This window comes from Hyaena hyaena, unplaced genomic scaffold, assembly GCF_003009895.1.
Source record: "Hyaena hyaena isolate Hyena2069 unplaced genomic scaffold, ASM300989v1 scaffold_781, whole genome shotgun sequence".
Taxonomy (NCBI): Eukaryota; Metazoa; Chordata; class Mammalia; order Carnivora; family Hyaenidae; genus Hyaena; species Hyaena hyaena.
Window position 1 is genome coordinate 300,858 of NW_024081414.1, and position 22,156 is coordinate 323,013.

Consider the following 22,156-nt stretch of genomic DNA (forward strand, 5'->3'; position numbering starts at 1 on the left):
GATCCCTTCTAGCTGATCTCTGCCCACAGAGATACTGACTGCTCAAAGTAGGACTGTAGCATGCTATTTGTGGGTCCAGATTGGGCTTCCTGGTGCCTTGACTCCCTGCCAAGGTCTTGGGCAGCAAGAGTGAGGCACTGGCAAGGGCAGAGGGTGGGAATCAGGGTATTTGAGCTCAACTCCATGCTGGCATGAGACTCATTTTCATCAGGAAGTAAATTCCATGAGAATGAGGATTTTGTCTTGTTCACCTGTAGAAGGGTGCCTGGCACCTGCTTGGCTCTGGGTGAGTGTTTGCTGAATGGCTGACCCAATGAATGATCTGGGCCATCACTTAAATCACAGGGCTCAGTCATCTCACCAATAAAGTGGGAACTAACAGTGGCTGCCCTACTTACTCAAAGGGTTACCATAATGAGATAACGGACTTGGGAAAAAGTACTCAGTGTGTGTCTACGTGTAGGGAGAGGGTGTACAGGGCTATTACGAGAGGAGACACATTTACTATTATCCCTGTCCTTGGCTGACAGGAGAAACCACTACAGACCCTACATGGAAGGGGCGGAGGCCCACCTGAGCCATGCCTTCCTCCTGTCCTCTACTTTGCTCTAGGCTGGCCTCGAAGGAAGCCCCAAAATGATCACTCAGATTGTCACTCCCATTTTGCACAAGGGTAGGTGGAGGATGTACTACCTTGCATTGTCCCGGCCGTGTGACTTCAGGAAATTCATCTCTCGGTATCGGGAGAGAAATGCCACCAACTGGTCATTTGTCCTGTGGAAACAAACCGAGAGGAAAGTCAGGGTCTCCCAGAGACCATGGACACTTTCTGAATTGTGGCTCTCTTCTTATAGAAATCAGGTCCATACAGGCTGATAAAGCATATTCTTTTGTGGGTCACCATCACTGGGCTTACCATACCGCATTAAAAAGGGCTATTAGTGTTTTGTATCCTAATTGGTCCATAGCCTGCATGCTCTTTAAGTACAAGCATAGTACCTTAGCTGTTCTGGAATCTCCAGTGCTCGGCACTGGGCTTGGCAAACAGTGAATCATTACCGTGCAGCTCAATGCCAGATACATAGCAACCTCAGGGCCTTTGCACCTGCTGTGCCTGGGCAACTCTGCCTTGTGTCTTTCCAGGTCTGGCTTGCTGTTATCATCCAGGTCTCCTTCCAATTGTCACCTCTTCAGAAAGGCATTTTCTGGCTACCAAACCTAACGTGGCATCAGCCTCCCCCACCCCCATCTTCATCCTCTCCCTTTATTTCCATTACTATCTTACCGCCACGTGCAAGTGTAAAATTCGCTTACATTATGATGTAAGCTCCATGAGGACAGAACCTAGTGGGACTTGCTCCTCACCAGCACTTAGTAGGAACTACATTAATGGTTGCTGGACAAATGAATACCAAGTCCTTGAATAACCAGTGGGCTACCGATTGAGAGCTTTAAAAAAAAAATGAAGTGTGATCGAAACAGATGACGTCGTTCCCAGTATTGTTATCCCAAATTTATCGCCATCAATCTCGGTGCAGGCAGTGTAGTCACAGCTAATCAGCTTGTGCATACAGCTGTGACAGTATTTTAAAAGGCAGTCACACGGGTCTCCATCTGCCAGGAATGCAGTCGCCTCTTCTGCTGAATAAACCCAAACAGGTAAAAGGTGCTGAAGTGACAGCTCCTTTATCATATTCTCAGCTCAGGGATTTTTACTTAGAAGGAAAGGGTTAACCATTGTTTCAAAGTGTGAGATGGGATGGAGGCAGTGGAAAGGAAGGACATTCCTGGGAACAGGATGGAGGTTCTCAGAACTTTGGGGGGCAGGTGGGCGCCTTAGAAAGCAATGCCTGGACTCTAGAAGCAGAAAGGTCTGGAGACAGATCCCAGCTCCTCTCCTGACCCAGCTGTGTGTCCAAGGGTGAGTGGTTTAACCTCTGGGTGGTAGCCTTCTCTGAACTCCCCTGACTGTCCAGCAGACAGTAGGCTCTCAGTGCATATATAATGAATGGATAGCTGGGAATATGTAAAGTGCATATAGTAGGTGCGGAATAAATGCAAGGTGCTCTGCTCCCTCCACCTCCCACCATTTGGTCTAAGCGGCCCCCACGCTTCACCCGACCTTCATTTCCCTGCATCTCCCTGCGGCCGCACCACTGCCAGCCCCTGTCCTGTGATTGGATGACGCATGTTGACCAACTCATAATTCCAGCAGAGGGGGCACAAAGCAGTCAAGGGATGCTGCGGTGAAAACGAGCCCTGCTGATGTTCCACTGTCCTGTCCTCTACTACTGAAATAAACACCAATTCACAGGCGGCCGTTCTGGCACCGGCAGACACCTGCCCCGCCCTGCCCCCATCTGCATTGAGGTAAATCCGGTACAAACACACAAACCAAGCCCTGCCGATGTGCACAGAGGTGAATTCCAGGGAAGTAGCCACACGGCTCACCCCACGTGTCTGCAAAATGGTGCATTTTGTGTGTGGAGAAGCCTGTCTGCACACTCCCAGGTAAAGCCCATGCATACCTCATACCAAGTTACCGGCAGCTATGGGCAAAGGGCCTCCTGAAGTTGCGGGGAGAGGTGGGAATGAGATCAGCCCATAAAAAAGAAAAAAAATGAAAGCAATCTCTCTTTGCAAACAGTAAAGAGGCCTGTTCCATCTCTGTGTCTCAGCAATTCCTGTTTACCAACCCCCTCACCAGTCTGCGACAGTTCATTATTGTCGTCCTGATGAATACACGGACAAGTTAACCTCTGAATGGGTCCCTGGCAGCAGGAATAATAAATAGGGCTCTCAGCCGCCTCAGGGGGAGGGCTGAAGGGGCCAGGGCCAGGGCTCCTGGGCCCCCTCTCACGAAGCCTCAGGCCTCCCAGGGTCAGTGGCTGTGGCTCCATTTGGCAACCCCAGAAAGCGCCTTTCAGGGCCCTGAGCTGGGGCCATTTTCACATTTACCGCTTCAACGAGTCCCCATCTGACGGGGATGAATAGGCATTTAGCGAATTTACTTAGCGATGCTTCCACATGAAATCATCTCAAAAGATGACATCTTGGGGGAGGGAGGGCAGCCAGGGAGGGGACTGTGGATTCCAGGCCCAGAGCCGGGGGTGGGGGTGGTGGGTAAGGCTGCCTTTCAAACAAAGCGCGGTGTGCCTGGCTTGGCTGGACTGGTGGGGGGAGGCGAGGGACCCCTGCCTCCCCCTCCCTGGGGACCCCGGCTGCCTGGCTCTCCCTTGGAGTAGAGAGCCTGCTCTGCATGGTGAAATGAGTCTCCCCTGCCCTTCTTCAAGGGGACACGCAATTTGGCTGGGGCCAAACTTTTCCTATTACCACTTTCTGATGCCTGTCTATAATTGCCTACCTAATATTTAGTTCTCCTCCGATAATTAATAGCTTGCGATCTGTTGACATTTTACCCAGTCCCAGCCTCTCTCTCTCTCTCTCTCTCTCTCTCTCTCTCTCTCAATCCCCTGCTCTCCCATTTCTCACTCTTCCTTTTTTGGTGGAGTCATTTGCCAAACGGCTCCCACAGCTCACCACTTGTGCCCGTCTCTATGATTTCCCTCCACATTTGGTGGAAATCATTAGAAGACATGTTTCTTCATCCATGCCTGCTCCTCTGATTTATGACCGTGACTCCGGGCCCCTCACTGGCAGCCTTCACGGCCACTGGGACGTCTTTGTGGAAATATGTAAATAAGTAAATGTTAAAGTAAGTGATTTATTTTAAAAAATAAGTGATTTATTTCGATAAATAAATTTTCTGTAATATAAATAAACCTGTTAGAACCATGTGAAAATCTCTGTTTAAAATGAATGAATAAGTGAATGATAAATAAGCTCCGAACATCAAAGAAAATAAAAAAGGGGGTGTCTGGAGGGCTCAGTCAGTGAAGCGTCTGACTTCGGCTCAGGTCTTGAACTCACGGCTTATGAGTTTGATCCCCGGGCCTGGCTCTGTGCTGACAGCTCTGAGCCTGGAGCTGCTTCGGATTCTGTGTCTCCCTCTCTCTCTATGCCTTTCCCACTCGTGTTCTCTCTCTCTCTCACTCTAAAATAAACAAACATTAAAAGCACTTTTTAAAATAAGCTCCAAGCCACGGCCATTTATGAAACTGTCCACCATGCCCCAGATCCTGGAGCAGACTTTTGCCATATTTTACTGCATTTAATATTCACAAAAACTCTATAAAATGTGAGTTTCATTACCATTTTGCGAATGGGCAACTGAGACTCAAAGAAATTGCTGTTTAGTTAAGCCCAGAGCCAGGATTAGAATCTGGTTCCAGACGTCAGAGACTGTCATTCCCTTTGCTACTGGACTGTTTGCATAAATGAATGAGTGAATGAATGAATGAGTGATTGAAGGAATGAGTGAATGAATGAGTGAATGAACGAGTTCTATCCCAGGAGTAGGTGCTCAAATGCCCCCCTGTTCAGAGCCTGGTTTTTGGATGAACAGCATCAGCCCACTGTTATTAGAAAGGCAGTAAGACAGGCTCCACCTTGGACCTATTGAGTCAAATTCTGCTTTCTAACAAGATTCCCAGAGGATGCGTGTGCCCTTTAAAGTTTAAGAAGGGCTGCTTTAAGTGAAGCATGAATACCGTAGTTAATTCTCTTCCTCTTTTCCTTCTTCATCTTCTCCCTAAGGCCTGTCCCTGAAAGCCCAGAATTCCAGCAAGTTGCTTTCATCTCAGTAAGCCTCAGGTGTTGGGAGTATTAAATAAAATAATGCATGAAAGATCTGTGCTGTAGCACCGGGCATACAGTAAGCCCTTGATAAATGTTAGCTGTTATTTAATAGTATTATTATTGCCATCTTGAATATCAGAAGCTTAAGACATTTTGAACTGGAGACAGCAGTATAATGACCCAACCGGATTTGAACTTGGAAAGCTTTCTGTGCTTAAGCCCCAGGGGATGTCCTGCGGAGCTTGTTTTGGGAAATGCCCCATCAAAGGGACCTGTCTCCTCCCCTGGCTGGTGTGAGGGTTTGGAACTGGTTCCCAGAGGGCCACCTCAACACTGCGTGTGTCTATGATGCACAACGGCTCTGGGCATGAGGACATGGGGCACAGGTCAGCTCTCAGGCCCCTCCAGTGTCCGGGAGCCCCGTCACAGCCAAGCCTGTCTGCTGGCAGCATGAGACAGGGCAAGGAGGGAATGGGGACTCGCTCAGCCTTCACTTGGAAAGAGCAGAACACAGAGCCAGCCACTGAACTTCCCCATGTCCTTCTTGCCTACTAGGCTATGGCCCAGGACCCCCTCTCTGATACAGGACGCTGGGAAGACTCCGCCAGAGGTACTCACGACTGCCGGCAAGCCGAAAGCTAAGCATAAGAGTTTCTCTGAATGTCAGGACTCAGGACGTCCACCCGCTGATGCTGCCGGGTGTGTGTGAACCTCAGAGGGCATCTGGGCTGGGCATCACGGCAGCGGGTGCGGCATCTGGGGAGCAGAAACGTGTGTGGTGGCAGCAATGGAGGGCCAGGGTGTGGGGCAAGCCGATGCCAGTGAGGGAGGAGGACCTTCAGTGTGAGCTCAGAATAAACATGCCGCATCTCCCCAGCTTCTTCCACTGGTGTGTCATCTGCACGGTTCTTTCAGACGTACGTGCAATTTAATGTTCAATTTAAGAGAGCTTCAGCTTTATTCCCTGCGACAATATTTGCAGTATCTGATGCGCTCTTCTTTACAAATCTCAGATTCTGGTAAAATACACATAACGTAAAATTTGCCATCTTACCCATTTTTAAGTGTTACAGCACAGCCGTATTAAGTACCTTCATACTATTCCGCAACCATCGACCACCATGCGTCTCCAGAGCACTTTTCAACGAAAACTCTGCACCCGTTAACACGAGAACTCCCCATTTCCCCTTTCCCCCAGCCACAGGCAGCCCCCATTCTGCCCTCTCTCTGGGTAGGTGGGATCATACGGTACTTGTCTTTTTGTGACTGGCTATTTTTTCCCCTTAGCACAATGTTCTCAAGGTAGAGCCATGTCATAGCGTGTGTCAGGATTTCCCTTTTGAGGCTGAGCAATTCTGATACACCATTTTTATGTTTTTTTTTTTTCCCTTGTTACACATGAAAAGCAATAATGACTACTCGTCTGTGTACCTCCTGAGGCACCTGGACCACTAGGGGCATGTGGAGAGTGGTCAGCTGTCCTGGGGTGTCCAGGACTGAGGGGGTGTCCAGCACACAGTTTAGTTTTAAAATCAGATGCTCCTGGGGCACCTGGGTGGCTCAGCTGGTTAAGCATCCAATTAATCAATTTCAGCTCAGGTCATGATCTCACGGTTCATGAGTTTGAGCCCTGTGTCAGGCTCTGCACTGGGCGTGGAGCCTGCTTGGGATTCTCTCTCTGTCTTTCTGTCTCTCTCTCTCTCTCTTCCTCTGCCCCTTCCCTGCTTACTTTCTCTCTCTCAACAACAACAAATCATAGGGTCCTGGGGAAACTAACACCAGCTGGGGGCATACAGGGCTGCTGAGAGCCATATGATCCCAGGAAAAATGTCATTTGTCCTTCTCTGAGGAGCCCGAGAGTGCAGAAAAAAACTGGGGGAAAGGCTAACTGTAACCCTTTCCTATGCTTCTAAAATTAGCATTCTGCAGCTCAGTCCACGGCAAGACAGACAGATAAATATCAAGAGCAACAGAAATAACAGCATTTAACACGTGAGAGCCTGCAGTGAGGACCACCCTCCACAGCACTCTGCATCTGCTACACCACTTAGTCCTCAGGACACCCCTATGAAGCAGGTGCTGTGACCCTCACGTTCACTGTTAGGACATAAAGGGGAGCGTTTGTGTCCACGGCTTTTTTATGTAGTGATCTATCCTGTTGATGTCTCCTAAGCAGCACATATAAGGAGACTTCATCCTTCCAAGGGCTACACAGAATCTTATGGAAGGGATGCTGCCAATCCCCTCGTGATGGTGATGGACATATACCGTTCCTTCACCTCCCTTACGGATACCGCTCCTATGAACATCCTTGCGTGTTTATCTTTTCCAGATGTGGGTCTGATAGATTTCTGCAGTAATAAATTCCCAGATGTGGAATTGCTCATGCAAAGGGCACTTTTTAGTCTCTCTTTGCTTTTAGAAAGACACACTGCGTAGACCGAGGCTACCCCCAGAGTCAGGGAGGGGCTCACACCACTGCTCAGGAACCAAGCCAGCAGGCGCCCAGGAATATGGGGAGGCAGAAGGGAGCTGCAAAGCTGATGTAAGGGCGGGGGTGTCCTGGCGAGACTGCTGGGCTTCTTTGGCAGGACTCTCAGCAGAACTAGCAAGGGCCTCTGGTTTCCGCAAGGTACCAACAGTCAGTGGGATGCAAATGAGCCTCTGTCAGGCAGCAAGGTGTGTGTGTGTGTGTGTGTGTGTGTGTGTGTGTGTGTGTGTGAGAGAGAGAGAGAGAGACAGAGAGAGAGAGAGAGAGAGAGAGAGAGAGAGACAGAGAGAGAGAGAGAGAGAGAGAGAGAGAACTATCCAGTGCCCAGGGCAGCTGCTCCAGCTGGTGCCCATCTGTCTGTTAATAGCACAGGGATTTTCAACCAGGGCACCTTGGACAATACTTTTCAGGAGCCTGGCTACAGCCGTGAGATGAGTGGGCATTGGGTCTAATTCTATTCTGTTCTCTTCTTCCCAGACTTGACATTAGAGACTGAACAAATATTCGCTGTCGTTCTTAACAAGCGCCCAAGGGGAGCCCTGGCGTGCAGGGATCATGGCCCACCAAGCACAAGAGCTCCGTCACTCACTCGTATGTGTATCCTTGCCTTTGCCCACATGGTTTCATCTACCTGACATGCTCTTCCCTGTGTCTTTGAACTGGGGGAGGGGGTGGGGGATATGGGGCAGTGAAGCCCAGGGCAGGGGAAAACACTTAGTAACGATTGCAGGAACCTTGCCTGTGTTGCTTGTAGTGTTAAGTACCCCTTTCCCTTTCATCCACAATCCCCATCAAGCAGGAACTTAGCTGATACGTGAATGAAGTAGGACACAGAGATTTCGTGGCCTGGCCGAAGTCTTGCAGCAAGGTGGACCGCTGACTTGGACCTCTGTTTGTAATCCTAGCCTCCTCATGCTGGATCAGCTTTAGGGGTATGCTCCGCTTCTTCAGAAAGACAGCCAGGAAAATAGGCTCCTGAAACTGTAGCCACCTTCTAAGGCATCCTATTTCCTTTTAAGGGGACCCGTCGTTGAACACAGGCTGCATGTCAGAAGGTGACACAGATATGGCCTCCTGTCCCGAGTGTGGGCCTTTCTGCCGCACTTGTCTAAAATCAGAGCCTTAGCCACTAGATTTCCTCTCGTTGCATTCCAGCTCACAGATGGATTCAAACCCACTTTTCCACATGGCTTATTTCTTTTTGGGTGTTGGGGGAGTAAGGGGACACCCTGTCAATGCTCTGTCCACAACCCTCCAGGCAGGTTTTGCTTGGACCTTACCAAAGTCTTCTTGTCTACCAGCAAATCTCTCAGGAAAGCCAGAATTCCAGAACAACAAAAAGAAAGGTCAAGTTCAGGGTTCTCTGCAGAAGAGTCGAGAGCAAAAGCACCGGAGCTAAGAGAAGGGTGATCTCTGATAGATCAGATAAAACCAAAGCAGAGAGTGAGACCCACTTTTGCGCATAGGAGGAAATGTATGGTATGAGCTAGAGGTACTGTATTTCTTCCTGGGCCCCTTGGGCATAATTACAGCCACAGCTGGGTGCCTGAGGACAAGTGAACTAGGTAAAGTGCTGCCCAGCTTTCAGATTCCACTCCAATCCATCCTCTGGAAAGTAGTAGTAGGATTTTTCTAGAACCCGAGTCTGCTCATATCCCCTCTCTATTTAATATCCATCAATGGCTCTTCGTCACCTGCAGGACGATGTTCTACCTCCTTAGCGCGGTGGACAGGGTGGTTCGTGAGCTGGGCTGCCTGGTGACTCTGGCATTATTTGAAGCTTTCTAAATGTTCTGGGCTTCATAACTGTGACTTTGAAAACTCTCACAAAATTTGCTCTCCTGGAAACATGGCTTCTTATCTCTTTGCCAGGACAGGTGCCAGATACCTGGAACAGCAGTGAATAAGGGCAGAGTCACGGTCTCTCTTCTCCAGGAGCAGAGGGACAGGGGAGAAGGCAGACAAATAGGTAGATTCTTGCGATGCAGGGCGAAATGCCAGGCGAGATAAAGCACCGAGCATTCTGGAGACCCCAGGGGAGCAGCTCTTCCCCTCCACACAGGCGCACAGCAAACTAGAGAGCCACCTGGCTAATAAAACTCAATCACTTTCGACTGGATTTATCTTTTTGTTACCAGCGAAACCGACGCAGAATTAACACGTGCTCACTCTCACTCTATTTGCAGGAGCTGGCAAACCATTTCTCAAAGCCTCAACGCTTTCACAGAACACTTGTAAGACACACATTTTTCATTTTAAACATACATAAGCCATTCTAAGAGGCAGTTTATCTGACGTTCCATCAGTGGGAACTCTTAACATGTCAGCCCTGCCTGCAGACGGCTGTTATGGAAAGGTAACTGACAAGAATCAGCACCCGGAGGCCATGCCTGATCCGCGAACACTGCTGGAATCATGAATGCAGAACTAAATTGCCATTCAGCCTTGTGTGTGTGAGCGTGTGCGTGTGCATGTGGAGTCTGATTGTATTTTAATTTTCCAAAATCTGGTTGTCCTCATATGCCACGAGACATCTCCAACGAGCAGAACATGTGGTTAACCAAATTCTGCATCCCTTATGAGGACTGATTACAGCCAGTTATTTGATTTGGTTTTGAGGGGGGACGGAAAGGAGGCCCACTATGGAGGACATTGAAACACTGAATCTTAAAAGTAAATGTGATCTAAGCCAGAGAGCCAGAACTTGGCTACAATGAAAGCTGTGTTTGTAGAAATTTCCCCCTGATCTTTGCCACTTTGTGACTGATTTTGAGCAAATCCCTGAAGCTGGCTAAAACTTAGTTTCCTAATCTGCAAAATGGGGATAAAAATGGTATCTGAGACACCTGTGTGCTGTGAGTATGGCACCCATCGTGCCTGGCCCAAGGCTGCAGCTCAGTAAACAGAAGCCCTTGGCAGGAAGTCCTCGGATCCTTTGCTTGGAAATGCCACAGAAAAGGTATGCCCTCCATCACACTGACATCTCTAATCCCACCCACCTGTGTGCCCAGCCCTGGTGTGTAAGTTACATATGTTCAAGTCCCTTGGCTGTAAGCTATCCGAGGACAGGAACTTTTATCTGATTCATCTGCATTTCCCCAGTGTCCGGCACAGGCCTGAAACACACATTCTAGCAGATTGATCTCTCTGTCTGAGCCCCCTGCTCATTTCCGAGTGGCTCAGCCCACGTGCTGCATTCCAGAATGAGGGCCTTTGTTCTCTATGCTGGGACCACCCTGCCCACATCTTTGCCTGTTTAACCCCCAATTGTCTTTTCCAAGAACTGGCCCGGCATCAGATCAACAGGAAGAGGCTGGAGTATAAATGAGCACTAAACCGAATGGAATTTTATTGATAAGCTCAATGCTTCCTCTGTGTGTGCGGCTGAGAACAGCGTTCTTTTCACCATTCCACACTCCCCTGGGTTTGCTCAAATGACAACAGTGACCTACCGATCCTCATAATTTATCTATTCCGGTTTCACCACACGGACGTCCCCAACGCACCAACAATAAATATATCAGTGTGTTGAGTATTTAAAATAATGAGACCTGAGACCAGAGAGATGTCGGTTCAAGTCCTGGTTGTACCACTTACTGGCTGTGTGAACCTGGACATGTCATTTCTGTGACTGAAGGTCAGTTTCCTCACGTTTAAAACTGAGGATGAGAATATCTACTTTATAGGGTTGCTGTGAGGATTAAATCAAATACCAGGATATTACCTGTTGCTTGCAACTGAAAAATTCCCAGCTGATACAGATATACTGGTACTGACAGTGGTGTAGGATAGGATAATGAATGGGGGGGGGGGCAGTGGGGAAGCAACAGACACAGGCTGGGTAACCTAGCCCACAGAACACTACACTGTAGCTATTATTTTTATTGCTGCTGTTACTCTTCTGACTTCTCCAGGACTAGGTTCTGTACTTTGCAGCTGATAGGATGTAATAAGCATCTCCATCCCCTGCAACCTTAGGGTCAGGTCAGTTCCGATTTTAGCCCCAGGGGACTGAGCTCAAAGGAAAGCTGGCTGTCATGCATCACCTTTGGGCAGTCTGCCAGGTTCCCTAGCCCGTCCTTTCTGGACTAAGATCAGAATGCATCTGCACACAGAAGAGAAGCCACATACTCCTCTGTGGAAAAACAAACACTGTAGCCACCTCTGCAAACCTCAAGTGGACACAGTTTCTTGGCTTAAGTGACTGATTCTGGACGATGAGAACATGCTCCATCCAGAATCTTCTTTCCCCACAGATTCTAAGCCTGTTTGTTTATTTTGGAGGGTTGATGAGAAATTATACAAGAAATCAGGCTGTTTAAACAGAGGACACAGGCTCTGAGTAGTAATTTGGTAGTTCTGAGGCAGAAAACTTCTGAAATATTTTAAAAGAGAATTTATCATACAGATGAGTGGTTCTCAAACTGTGTCTGGGGGAGCGGTAGGTTCCGCTGGGCCAGTGGGACCTCAGGCTCGCTCCTCTGAGATTTCTCCAGAGAAATCTGTCACCTACTTTCCACAATGGAAATGGGAGAAGTTTCACTTGGGGGTAAAAGATTTAGTAGTTTAACAAAAAAAGTTGAAACACGATTAAAGAAGATGGCCAATTCAGATTCTAATTTGGAGGGGGAGTAGGCAGGGAGGGGAGAGTATAGCAGGTGACTAACCCCTTGTAAAAGGACTGGCTAAGCTCTGCCCTCACTAGGCTGTCTGACCTTGGGCGGGAACACTTTCATGGAGCACTCTTGCATTCCAAGCAATGGGCATCATGAGGACACATTTTGTACAGCTGTTTGAAGATAAAGAGAACGATGCATGTAGGTTAAGCACTTAGCATGGGTGCTTGGTATACAGCAAGCACTCAGTAGGTATTAAATGTGTTACTCTTGGGGCTGTGAAGTCAATTCCTTCCTCTTTCCTCCCTCCCTCCCTCCATTCCTCCCCTTTCCTTATACACATTTTTGAGCATTTCTGATGTGTCAAAAATTGTGTTGAGTTCTGACATTAGATAGGAATTCAACTTTTTAAACCACTGGTATCACTTTGAGTTGCACAGATGTGTTCCAATGGGGGTAACTTAAGCCCTGGTTTTATCTGACTACACATGAGTTCAGGCTTCCTGCTCCTTGGGCAGAGGTCAATTCTTTCTGGGTATTCCTGAGGCATTTACTCAGAGTCAATACCTTATTTCTACTCCCTGTGTTCCTGTAGTAACTGATAGAGTGTTTCTTAAAAAAAAAAAAAAATTTAGGGGCGCCTAGGTTGCTCAGTCGGTTAAGCATCTGACTTCGGCTCAGGTAATGATCTTGGGGTTCATGAGTTCCAGCCCCGCATCGGGCTCTGTGCTGACAGCTCAGAGCCTGGTGCCTGCTTCACATTCTGGGCCTCCCTCTCTCTGCCCCTCTCCTGCTCATTCTCTCTCTCTCTCTCTCTCTCTCAAAAACAAACAAACATTAAAAAAATTAAAAAAATTTAATGTCATCTGGGACTATTCTGAAAACCTGCTCACATATAACTATGCCGAAAGGTGGTACTATAAGTTCATTGATCACCGATGAAACATTTTCCAGTTCTGGTCCTTGAATATTTAAGTGCTTTGGATCATAAAAGAAGATGATGTTGTAAACCGTAAAACAGGATGTACGCCAGATGGAAGCAGGTCTGTTTTGTTCCTATCGCTATATCCCCCATTCATCCAGTCGGCAAACATTAATGCTACACCTACTACATGTCAAGGACTGTCCTACATGTTGGAGGAACAGTGATGACTGAGACCAAGTGTCTGTGAGAACTGACCCCTGGTGTCTCGAGGGACCCACCGTTATGTCTTGGATTAGCTTCCCTCCTATGTATTACGAATGGCACTAGTCATATACCATTCCAGCAAGAATCAAGACAGCCATTCTGATCATTTTCTGTGTTCTGAGGCTCCAATGAAGAACCCCAGTTAAGAAAGGCTTGGCTGGCACTTAACAGTTGCTTAACACCTACAGGAACCAGTGCTGAATGGAATCCTAAGGCTCTGCCAGGTTCCTGAAATGGAATTTATAAACTCATGTAGCATCCCTTTCACACTAAGGCAGATAAGATAAATGGGCAGGTACAGCTGAGTGGAGCCCAACTGAGTGACAGCCAGATGTGCCATGGGTCTGCAGGGACACTGCTCTGCATCAGGTGCCCTGGTTCTAAAGTCTGCTGTGTGATCTTGCAAGTTCCTTCATCTGGAGCCTCAGTGTCCTGGTCCGAGGGGGGCAGAGGATTGATGAGACATCTGTGTGAAGGCTGCTCAGCCCAGTGCCTGGCACATGGGGAGTGCTTGATTACCCCACAGCTGTTGTCGCTCAGTCCCTCTGAGGGATGGACACAGGGGCCTGGCTTCCCCAGGCACACCACGCTGCAGCCTGCTGTCAACAGGTGCTTCCTGGGGGAAGCCAAGCCCCTGGGTGTGGATATGGCCCAAGAGCTTGAGCACAAAGCCAAGACTAAGGTCTCCTGTGGCTGGTTCCCTTGCTGCCCCCCCAAAGGCTGAGATAGGCCAACAAAGGAAACCCTCAGAAGCTAGAATCCCTCTTTTCCTACCTCATCTTCCTTACTATTTCTTCCTTTTCTCTCTTAGGCAGTTGAACCATGTACATTAAAAAGTCATCACAATACCCGGAAGAACTGAAAACCTGGTGTTGAAACAAAAAACTTCTATATAAAAATTCACAGCAGCACTACTCACAATAGCCCAAGGAGGAAACAACCCAAACGTCTATGAAGGGGTGAACTGAGAAACCATGTGGTACATTCCCAACAGGGGAGTATTATTCAGCCGTAAGACAGAATGAGACACAGACACTGCCATGTGGGTGGACTTCTCAATGAGAAATACACTCAACGAGACCAGCCAGGCACAAAAGAGCACATATTCCGGGATTCAATTCCTATGAAGTATCTGAAACAGGTAAAGCCCTGCCCACTGGTGATGGCCGGGGCCCAGGGAAGGAAGAAATGAAGAGCAGCCACCTACTAGCTTTTCGGGATGACTGAAGCGTCTGGCACTGTGGTGATGACGGTGGCTGCACAACATCGTGAATGTACTAAATGTCACTCGTGGTGATTTCTATCGGTTAAATCCCAATATTTCAAACTGGAAAACAAAGTTCACCATAACACAGCTACAGCAGCAACCATGCGTGCTGTAAACACTGACGCACACTATATGATTATGCTCATAGCTCCTCTAGGAAGAAGGCACAATCAGCTCTGGTTCACAACAGACACAAAGCGTCTCAAACCAGGCTAGGCTGTCTAGTACCAGTGCTGCTGTGGCTGCTAACTATGGGGGACAGAAGTCATGTGCTCCAGGAACTGATCTATATCCACTCTCACTTTGCCTTTCTAGCGACCTCCTGCGGTGGCTACCATTATTATCACCCATTTTGCAGACGAGCAAGGACAGAGAAGTGACGTGACCTCTGCTGGCTTAGACAGCCCCTGCGTAACAGAAGCAGGGACTTGCACTGGGCCACCTGACCTCAGAGTCCCAGGGCTTCGGCACAGAGGCTTGGCCACGGAAACTGAGGGAAGGTGGACAGCACAGTGTCTACTTCCCGGCCCTGTTCATGGAGGACGGGGCCAGCAGGTTCCCTGCCACATGACGTCAAGAGATAACTTGGGAGTCAGACCCTCTCCCCAGCTGCAGGGAAGCCAGCATGGGGCCAGGCAAGTGTGATGTGTCACCATCCCTCCCTGCTGGGCTCCCACACGGGGCCCCCTGGGTCCGTGCTGGCACCTCCAGTTAAGTGAGAAGCGGCAGAGCCAACTTGAGGATTTATGAGAACACAGCACGGCTCATTGTTCTTCTGAAATTGACTCTGGCGCTTTGGAATGTTTTCCATTTTCATGGTGGGGAAATCTGAAAATGCCTCTAGGTGAAAGAAATAAGTAAAGACAAAACCTTTCCACCGGTCTTCAATCCCGGAAGGAGCTCAGAGATGCTTTCGAAGAGTTGTGGAAGTGAAAAACACGTGACAGAGGATCAGCGAGTCTTCGGCCACTTAGGAATAAGCGACAGCAGGCGCTGCCGCCCGCCGCTACTGTAGCCGGTGGCCGCTGGCCATTCGTCTGCTCCTGCAGCCCTCACTGCACGGGGGACTTGCTGAGCTCCCGTGACACGCCAGGCACTGTGCCAGACATTAGAGACAGCGCCTCAGCGAAGGCCTGTCACTTCTGCAATTGTGGAACTGTCAGCCTAGGAAACTGGCCGGTCTGGGTCCCCCTACTGTCCTTACGCATTGAGCACCTGCTGTCACCAGGCAAGGCCCTGCGAATTCCACTGCTTCCGCCTCACAGCAAAGGCCGAGGCAGGGAACTGTGACGCCGTCCATGTTACAGATGAGAAAACTGATGCACTAAATCAGACGGCGGATTCGGACTCTGCTAACTCCCCACTTTCCTACACTGGCCCGAGCCTCAGAAAATTTCTTCCAAACAGAGAATGGAAAGAGGGTTTCTGGGTCCAGCTCCAGCTTACAGCATCTCCCCAGAACCCTGGGGGCATGGCAAGGAAGAGCACTGTGTGCTGCAGAGAGGCCCGAGAGAGAGAAAATAGCAGTGAAACAACGGGAGGGACAGCCTGCTGGAAAGTAATTACCTGAGCTATAATGCACATATCTGCTGGCAGAAAATATTAGCTATCATATTTCCCCTCCTCTAGTAGCCTGGTAAGATCTTTCCTTTTTCTTCCTTCCTTCCCTTTTTTTCCCCCCACTGCCAATCAACTGACTAGGAGCTAATGCAATCTCATCATGGCACTTTCTGAAAGAAAACTTTCCCAACATAACCTGCTGCTTTTAGGATAAACTCAGGCTCTCAGGGTCTCAGGCTGTACGGCCCCGCCTAAGTCTCCAGCCCTGTTTTCTATGTGCTTACCCCCTTCCCACACCCCTGCCCAAAGAAGTCCCTCTGACCTGAAGCCTGGTCCATGTTGCGTAGTGTCTCAGAGCTTTGCAGCCCCCTCTGCCTGCAACACTCATGCCCCATTCTTCACCCAGGTAATTCCTTCTCTCCTTTCAATTCTCAGCTCAGAGATACTCTTCCAGGGAAGCTCTCTGACTCCCGAAAAGACAAACGGTTAGATGCATGTTTCCTACGTTATATGCATGTAAACTTCCTTCCTAACAATGGCACGAAGATGTGATTATTTAATGGTCAAATCTGTGATGGCAGAGACGTTAAATACCCTACTGGTAGCTGTAACCCCAGATCCCAGCAAATGTCTGGCACACTGGATGTTTGTACAAGTGTGTACTGACTGATTGACTATATGAATGAATGAATCAATCAATATTGAGGTTCTAAAGCTGATGTTTCATTAGAATGCATTTCGTGGTCATCGTCTTCGTTAAAAATTTCTCTCTTCCAAAATCGACGTGGCAGCCTATGGCTGACGTGCAAGAAAGATTACAGAAAGGGAGCTCAAACACATCTATGTGGGGAACCGGGTCCACAAGATCAACCAGATTTAGAGAAAGCAAAGATACACGGTTCTGTTCACTCTGGGAAATCTCTGAGAATTAGTTGGCATTAAGGCATTCATCAGCAACTTGCCAGGTCAGCCGAGGAAAGATAAACGAGCCTTGTGCTTTCAGGGAGAGCAGGAAGCGGGGGTAAGTGCTGAAATCAATGAGTCTTGGGATTCAACGTCATTAACCTTTTTGATTCAGATTGAGGAAGGTGGCACGGGGTGAATTACAGTGCTAATGGGCACATGGTATTTGTGACGGGTTTGTACAGGGAAGGTGGGGTGGGAAGAATGTTATGATTTTCTCTGGCTGACAAATACTATGTGGGGCTGGACAGGCCTATAGCCATGGAGGACCCCCTGTGAACAAACTCAGCCACTCTTGGCTGGCTTGGTCAGGAAACACAGGTGGGTGAGCTATATTTCACACACTGCTTTCCAGCTCAAGTTAGGACTGGTAAGGAATGCAGGTTGAGGGAAAATAAAGTAAAAGGAGACCTCTGTTTAATGTCAAGTTCAGCTACCCAGGGGTGGGTGGGAGTCCAGGCCAGGGCTTGGAGGAGGTTACCAGAAGCCCTTAGGAAATCTCTACCATTCTTTCTCTTTCCAGGGTCATGAAATCTGAAGCATGGAGCAGATCACACACTGGCAGAATCATCTGGAAAGGCCACGCATGGGAAGATGATGGGGTGGGGAAGTGAATCTCAAAGGCTGAAACCTGTGTGCTCTGGGCAAAGCCATGACCTGAAATGTGGGAGATCTGGCAGAATGGTGTAGATCACAGGTCTGTGAACGATGGTCTGCCCCTTGCTTTCGTAAATAAAGTTTGATGGGACCACAGTCGAACCTATCCATTTACGTATGGTTTACAGCTGCCTTACTGCTATAGCAGTAGAAAGGTGTCCTTGTGATAGAGACCATTTGGCCCACAAAACTGATATAATTACTATCTGGTCCTTTATAAAAAAGTTGATTGACCCCTGCCATTGTACCTCTCTCTGTGACCCTTCACACACTTTCCTCTCAACTTTTCGCCTCAATGCCCTTCTAAAGTGTCTTCTTGGCCCACTCTCCTCTTTCTACACTATATTTTCCCTTGGACACATTTCCACCAGACATATTATCCACTCGCTCATCTCCTGTCTCTTTCCCTCACCAGCATGGGGGGTGGGCACCATGGGAATATACTTTATTTACTGCTACATCCCAGCACCCAGAAAACTGCCTGGCATACAGTAGGCATTCAATAAATACTTGTGACATGATTGAAGACCCACTTACCCTTGTATACTTGCTTTAACATTTTCTTATTTGGATCAACTATATTTTTATTTTCTTAAGGTTATTTATTTTGAGAGAGAAAGAGAGTGAACATGGACAGACAGAGAGAGAATCCCGAGCAGGCTCTGTCAATGTAGAGTGTGACATGAAACTTGACCCATAAACTGTGAGGTTGTGACCTGAGCCGAAGTCAACATTCAGATGCTTAACCAACTGAGCCACCCAGGTGCCCCTCAGCTGTATTTCTGAAGAAAATTTCAGCCTCAGAAATCTAATGTGTGTCAGATATTCTTCGTATGTGTTTATATAATACTGACCTTTTCAAAAAGGTCTGCATACCGCTTTAAATCACCTTGCACACCACAAGTCTGTGAGTCAGACGGGACCCCCTGGCTTATGGTTAAGGGTATGAGTGGGTTGTCCAAGCTCTGTCTCATAGGAAGTGAGCAACAGTGGGCAAACTCGTGTCCCTTCTCTCTCTAATCTGGGTGCTGACGGTGCCATCTCACCAGGCAGCTGAAAGGTTAGGTGAGATTGGGGAAGCACCTGGGTCAGTACCCGGCACACGCTCAGGACTGGATGAAGAGAGGTGGGGACACTTGGTAGAGGGGTGTCTCCCGGGAAGTCAGTTCATGACCACTCAGCGGCCTCTCGTCTCCCAGGGTCCCAGTCCCGCAGGCATCACTGTCGGTGAATGAAGCCCAGCTCGGATGCCACCCTGCCTTGGAGCGGACGAAGTTCCACATCCCCGGCAAAGCAATTTGGATTAATGGGACTATTAGCTGTAGGTGTCCAGAGAATGCACAATTTAAACTAACTTGTTAGAAACTTCCCCAGGGCGCCAAACTTTTAAACAAAGATTGACTCTGTAATCAAAAATTGCTTGGCCTTAAACCACATTCCAGCATCCCAAAGAGCGCAATTACATCGCGAAAGGGGTGGTGATGTTTGTGCCCCTGGCTGGGTTTGCCAAGTAATGTTGACTGATGGACACAATTAAATTGCACAGGGGAGAATCCTCTGGAGGAAAGGACACGGGAGGCAGGCGGTGGCTCTCGGGGACACAGTTTCCATTCTTCCTCCACAAGGGAGCATGTCACTGATGAGGGGTTCCCCTGGGCCACTCACCCTGGGAAAACTGGCCAGCACCACCAACTGACCTCCTCCTTCCCTACCCTCTCCTCTCTGATTAGCAGCATTATGGGCAATGGGCCAAGGCCAGAATCTGGGTTCCAAATACTCCATCTGGAGGGGGTGGGGCTGTCTCCCTTTAGAAGGACAGGGGCGATGGAGGCAGGCTTCTGTTCGTGACACTATCTGCCAGTCTGCGGGCCAATCCAGATGTCTGAGCCACGTTCTGACCCTGCCTGGGGGCCATGCAGTAGCCAGCAGGTTGGCCAGAGAAGAACTGCTGGAGCCTGGGGAGAGGGGTGGGCTGGTGAGGATGGGGAGTTGGTTTAGGGGTAGAACTAAGAAGGAACATTCCACCTTGAAACCAGAAGGAGATTCTAACAACACGGATTCAAGAGTAAGCCGACTGGAGAAGGACAGTGGTGTTTCAGCCCACTGAGCTCAAGGAGGCTGATCACACGAAGGGTCTTTTCAAACAGCCTTGCAGGGGAAGGGTGGGAGATGGGGGCCAGGGCTACTCAACTGCAGATGCGCCCAACATGGCTCCACCCAAGGCAACAGCCTTTCCAACTTCCATTAGGACCTCATCTCCTCAAAGGCGTGCGTATACGAGCTCTCTGCGTCTGCATTTCTATAGTAGTACAAGGGTACAGAGATATGAAATACAGGAAGGAATACAGAAAGCGACCACAAAAAAGCCCAGACCATGGTTTTTGTCTGGAGTTAAGAACCATACAGAATTTTTAGCTTTCATAATAATCATAGGAGAACTGCCTCCTGAGTGCCTGTAATAAATGCCCAGCTCTGGATGAGGTCCTGTGTGTGAGTATCTCTCATCTTTACAGTGACCCCCTGAGGGAATGGCCATGGGGAGGGGACTCTGGTTGGCTTATCTATGAGGGGCCCATCTGCCCATCTCCTTCCTAGGTTCACCCAAAGGCAGAAGGAACTGATGGTGGAATTACTCAGTGCCCGAGAGATTACTTGGGCGTGGTGAGTAGGGGCTGGGACCATCTGGCGAAAGCCCCCACCTGCATTCCACTACTTTTTCCTCCCATTTCTTGCCTCAAACCTCGCTGTACCTGAGTCCTTGGGGCCAGGACCAGTCACGCATTCTCTTCTGCCTCTTCCATTCATGCCACTGGGTGGATGCAGGAAGCTACGGTCTCCCTGGAAGACCTGGCCATCTCTCTCTCTCTGTGCCCACAGGCACGGCTGAGCAGTCTGGTCCTGACACTCAGAGGGTGAGAACATGAAATCCCACAGAGATGGGAGCCAGGCTTGAGCCACTGTGTCCTAACCCGGTCGTTCATCAGAGTGCTCGCAGAGCGGGACAGAAGGCAGGGCTTGGGTCCCCACTTGGCTACGGTCCTCACATGGCTTCCTGACAAATAACATTATCACCTCCCTCTTCCAGGTGAGACAACCAAGACTCAAGAAGCTTGGAGTCACCTGTCTCAAGATGATACAGCCAGTGAGGGATGGAGACAGGATTCAGGTTCAGGTCAGGCTGACACATGCGGCCTCTCACATGCCCTGGCAGAGGAAGCAATGGCACAGAAAATGCCAGCATCCGTTAGGTTTTGCTGGGGAACAACTGTGCCTATCTGAAGGGACAGCAGCCATTCTTTGTTAATTATGCTTGCTCGGGGCTAACATTTAAATGAGCGAGGATTCCATCAGGCACCGCAGTCCAGCAGTGTGGGGAAGAGTCTGAAGGGTGAAATCAGGAGGGAGCAGGACTATAAAGGAAGCTGAAGGCCAGGGCCATCCCAGCTAATCCAGGACAGCGGGCTCTTTCGTCCATGCCTTGAGCAAAGCCAACTGGTAGAGCGCCGATCTTCTGCCAGCCAGAGAGGGAGAGTGCCCGTCTGGAAGTGGGGCCCCTCTAGCCATGGCGGCCATGAGGCAGGGTTCAAGCTCTTGTCTGATTGACTTTTTCCCCTGGGGTCAAGGGCTTGTGCACCGCGCTGGCCAACCTCATGACTTAGGGTCACTGAGTGTGTGTGCAAATCCCGGCTCGGCCACTGCCAAGCTGTGTAACCTTTGGCAGGTCATTCGAACTCACTAAGCCTCGTGTCCTTCTCTACACCACGCCTACCCCATCCAGCGGGACTAAGGCAGAAAGCGATGGGGGCTTAGCAGCTGTTGAACACGGATGACTGCGAATTCAGGCTCTGGTGCGCATTGCTGCTCTCTTGGTCCCGGGACAATTCTGCCTCCCAGACTCTCATCCAGATGGAGAGAACGTGGATTTACACGGGAGGAAGCATGGGAGAACCGGGCAGCCCACTGGGTGCACTAGGACCTGCTGGCAAAGAACTCAGATCTTTGCTTTCCTCTGGTGACAAAAGAAGTGTGGGTTCGAACTCTGTCTCTGATCCCCACTACTTATGTGATGTGGGGCAGATTTCTTAACTTCTCTTAGCCTCAGTTTCTCCATCTGTAAGATGGGATGCTGCCATTGCACCTGCCTTCTGGGGTTGATAACACATTGGCTGCGGGATCCCCTGGATGGCAAATACTGGCAAAATGCTAGCTGATACGATTAGCTACCAGAGTCTGGCAGATCCGTTTTTCAATTCACTGAGTTTATTTATTTATTTTGAGAGACAAAGTATGAGCAAGGGAGGGGCAGAGACAGAGAGGGAGAGAGAGAATCCCAAGCAGCACAGAACCCGATGTAGGGCTTAAACTCATGAACCGTGAGATCATGACCTGAGTTGAAACCAAGAGTTGGACACGTAACCGACTGAGCCATCCAGGTGCCCCATCTGCCCAGAGTCTGGCAGATCTTGAAGGACTTCCCCAGGGGTCGACTTTGAGAGTCCACTATAGACCACTCTCCATGCTGGGCAGTGGCTCTGAGCAGCAGCAAGGGGGAGGGAGAACATATAATAATAATAATAATAATAATAATAATAATAATAATACCACCATCACCCACAAGTTTCCATCCCAATAGCTGGATCTTAACCCTGTCCCTTGGGTCCGTCAGATCCAAATCTCTACTACCATCAATAAAAAGGGAGTGGAAACATTCCTCC

At 49.1% G+C, this 22,156-nt stretch overlaps 1 protein-coding gene across 2 annotated transcripts in view; it reads right to left on the reverse strand.

Annotated features, from left to right (window-relative positions):
* The window catches only part of XYLT1 (xylosyltransferase 1), a 302,097-nt gene that overhangs the window by 40,593 nt on the left and 239,348 nt on the right, over positions 1-22,156 (reverse strand). For both annotated transcript variants that reach the window (XM_039218878.1, XM_039218879.1), the window contains one exon: positions 694-774. In XM_039218878.1, the coding sequence (XP_039074809.1) occupies positions 694-774 (81 nt within the window). The remainder of the gene's footprint in view (positions 1-693; positions 775-22,156) is intronic.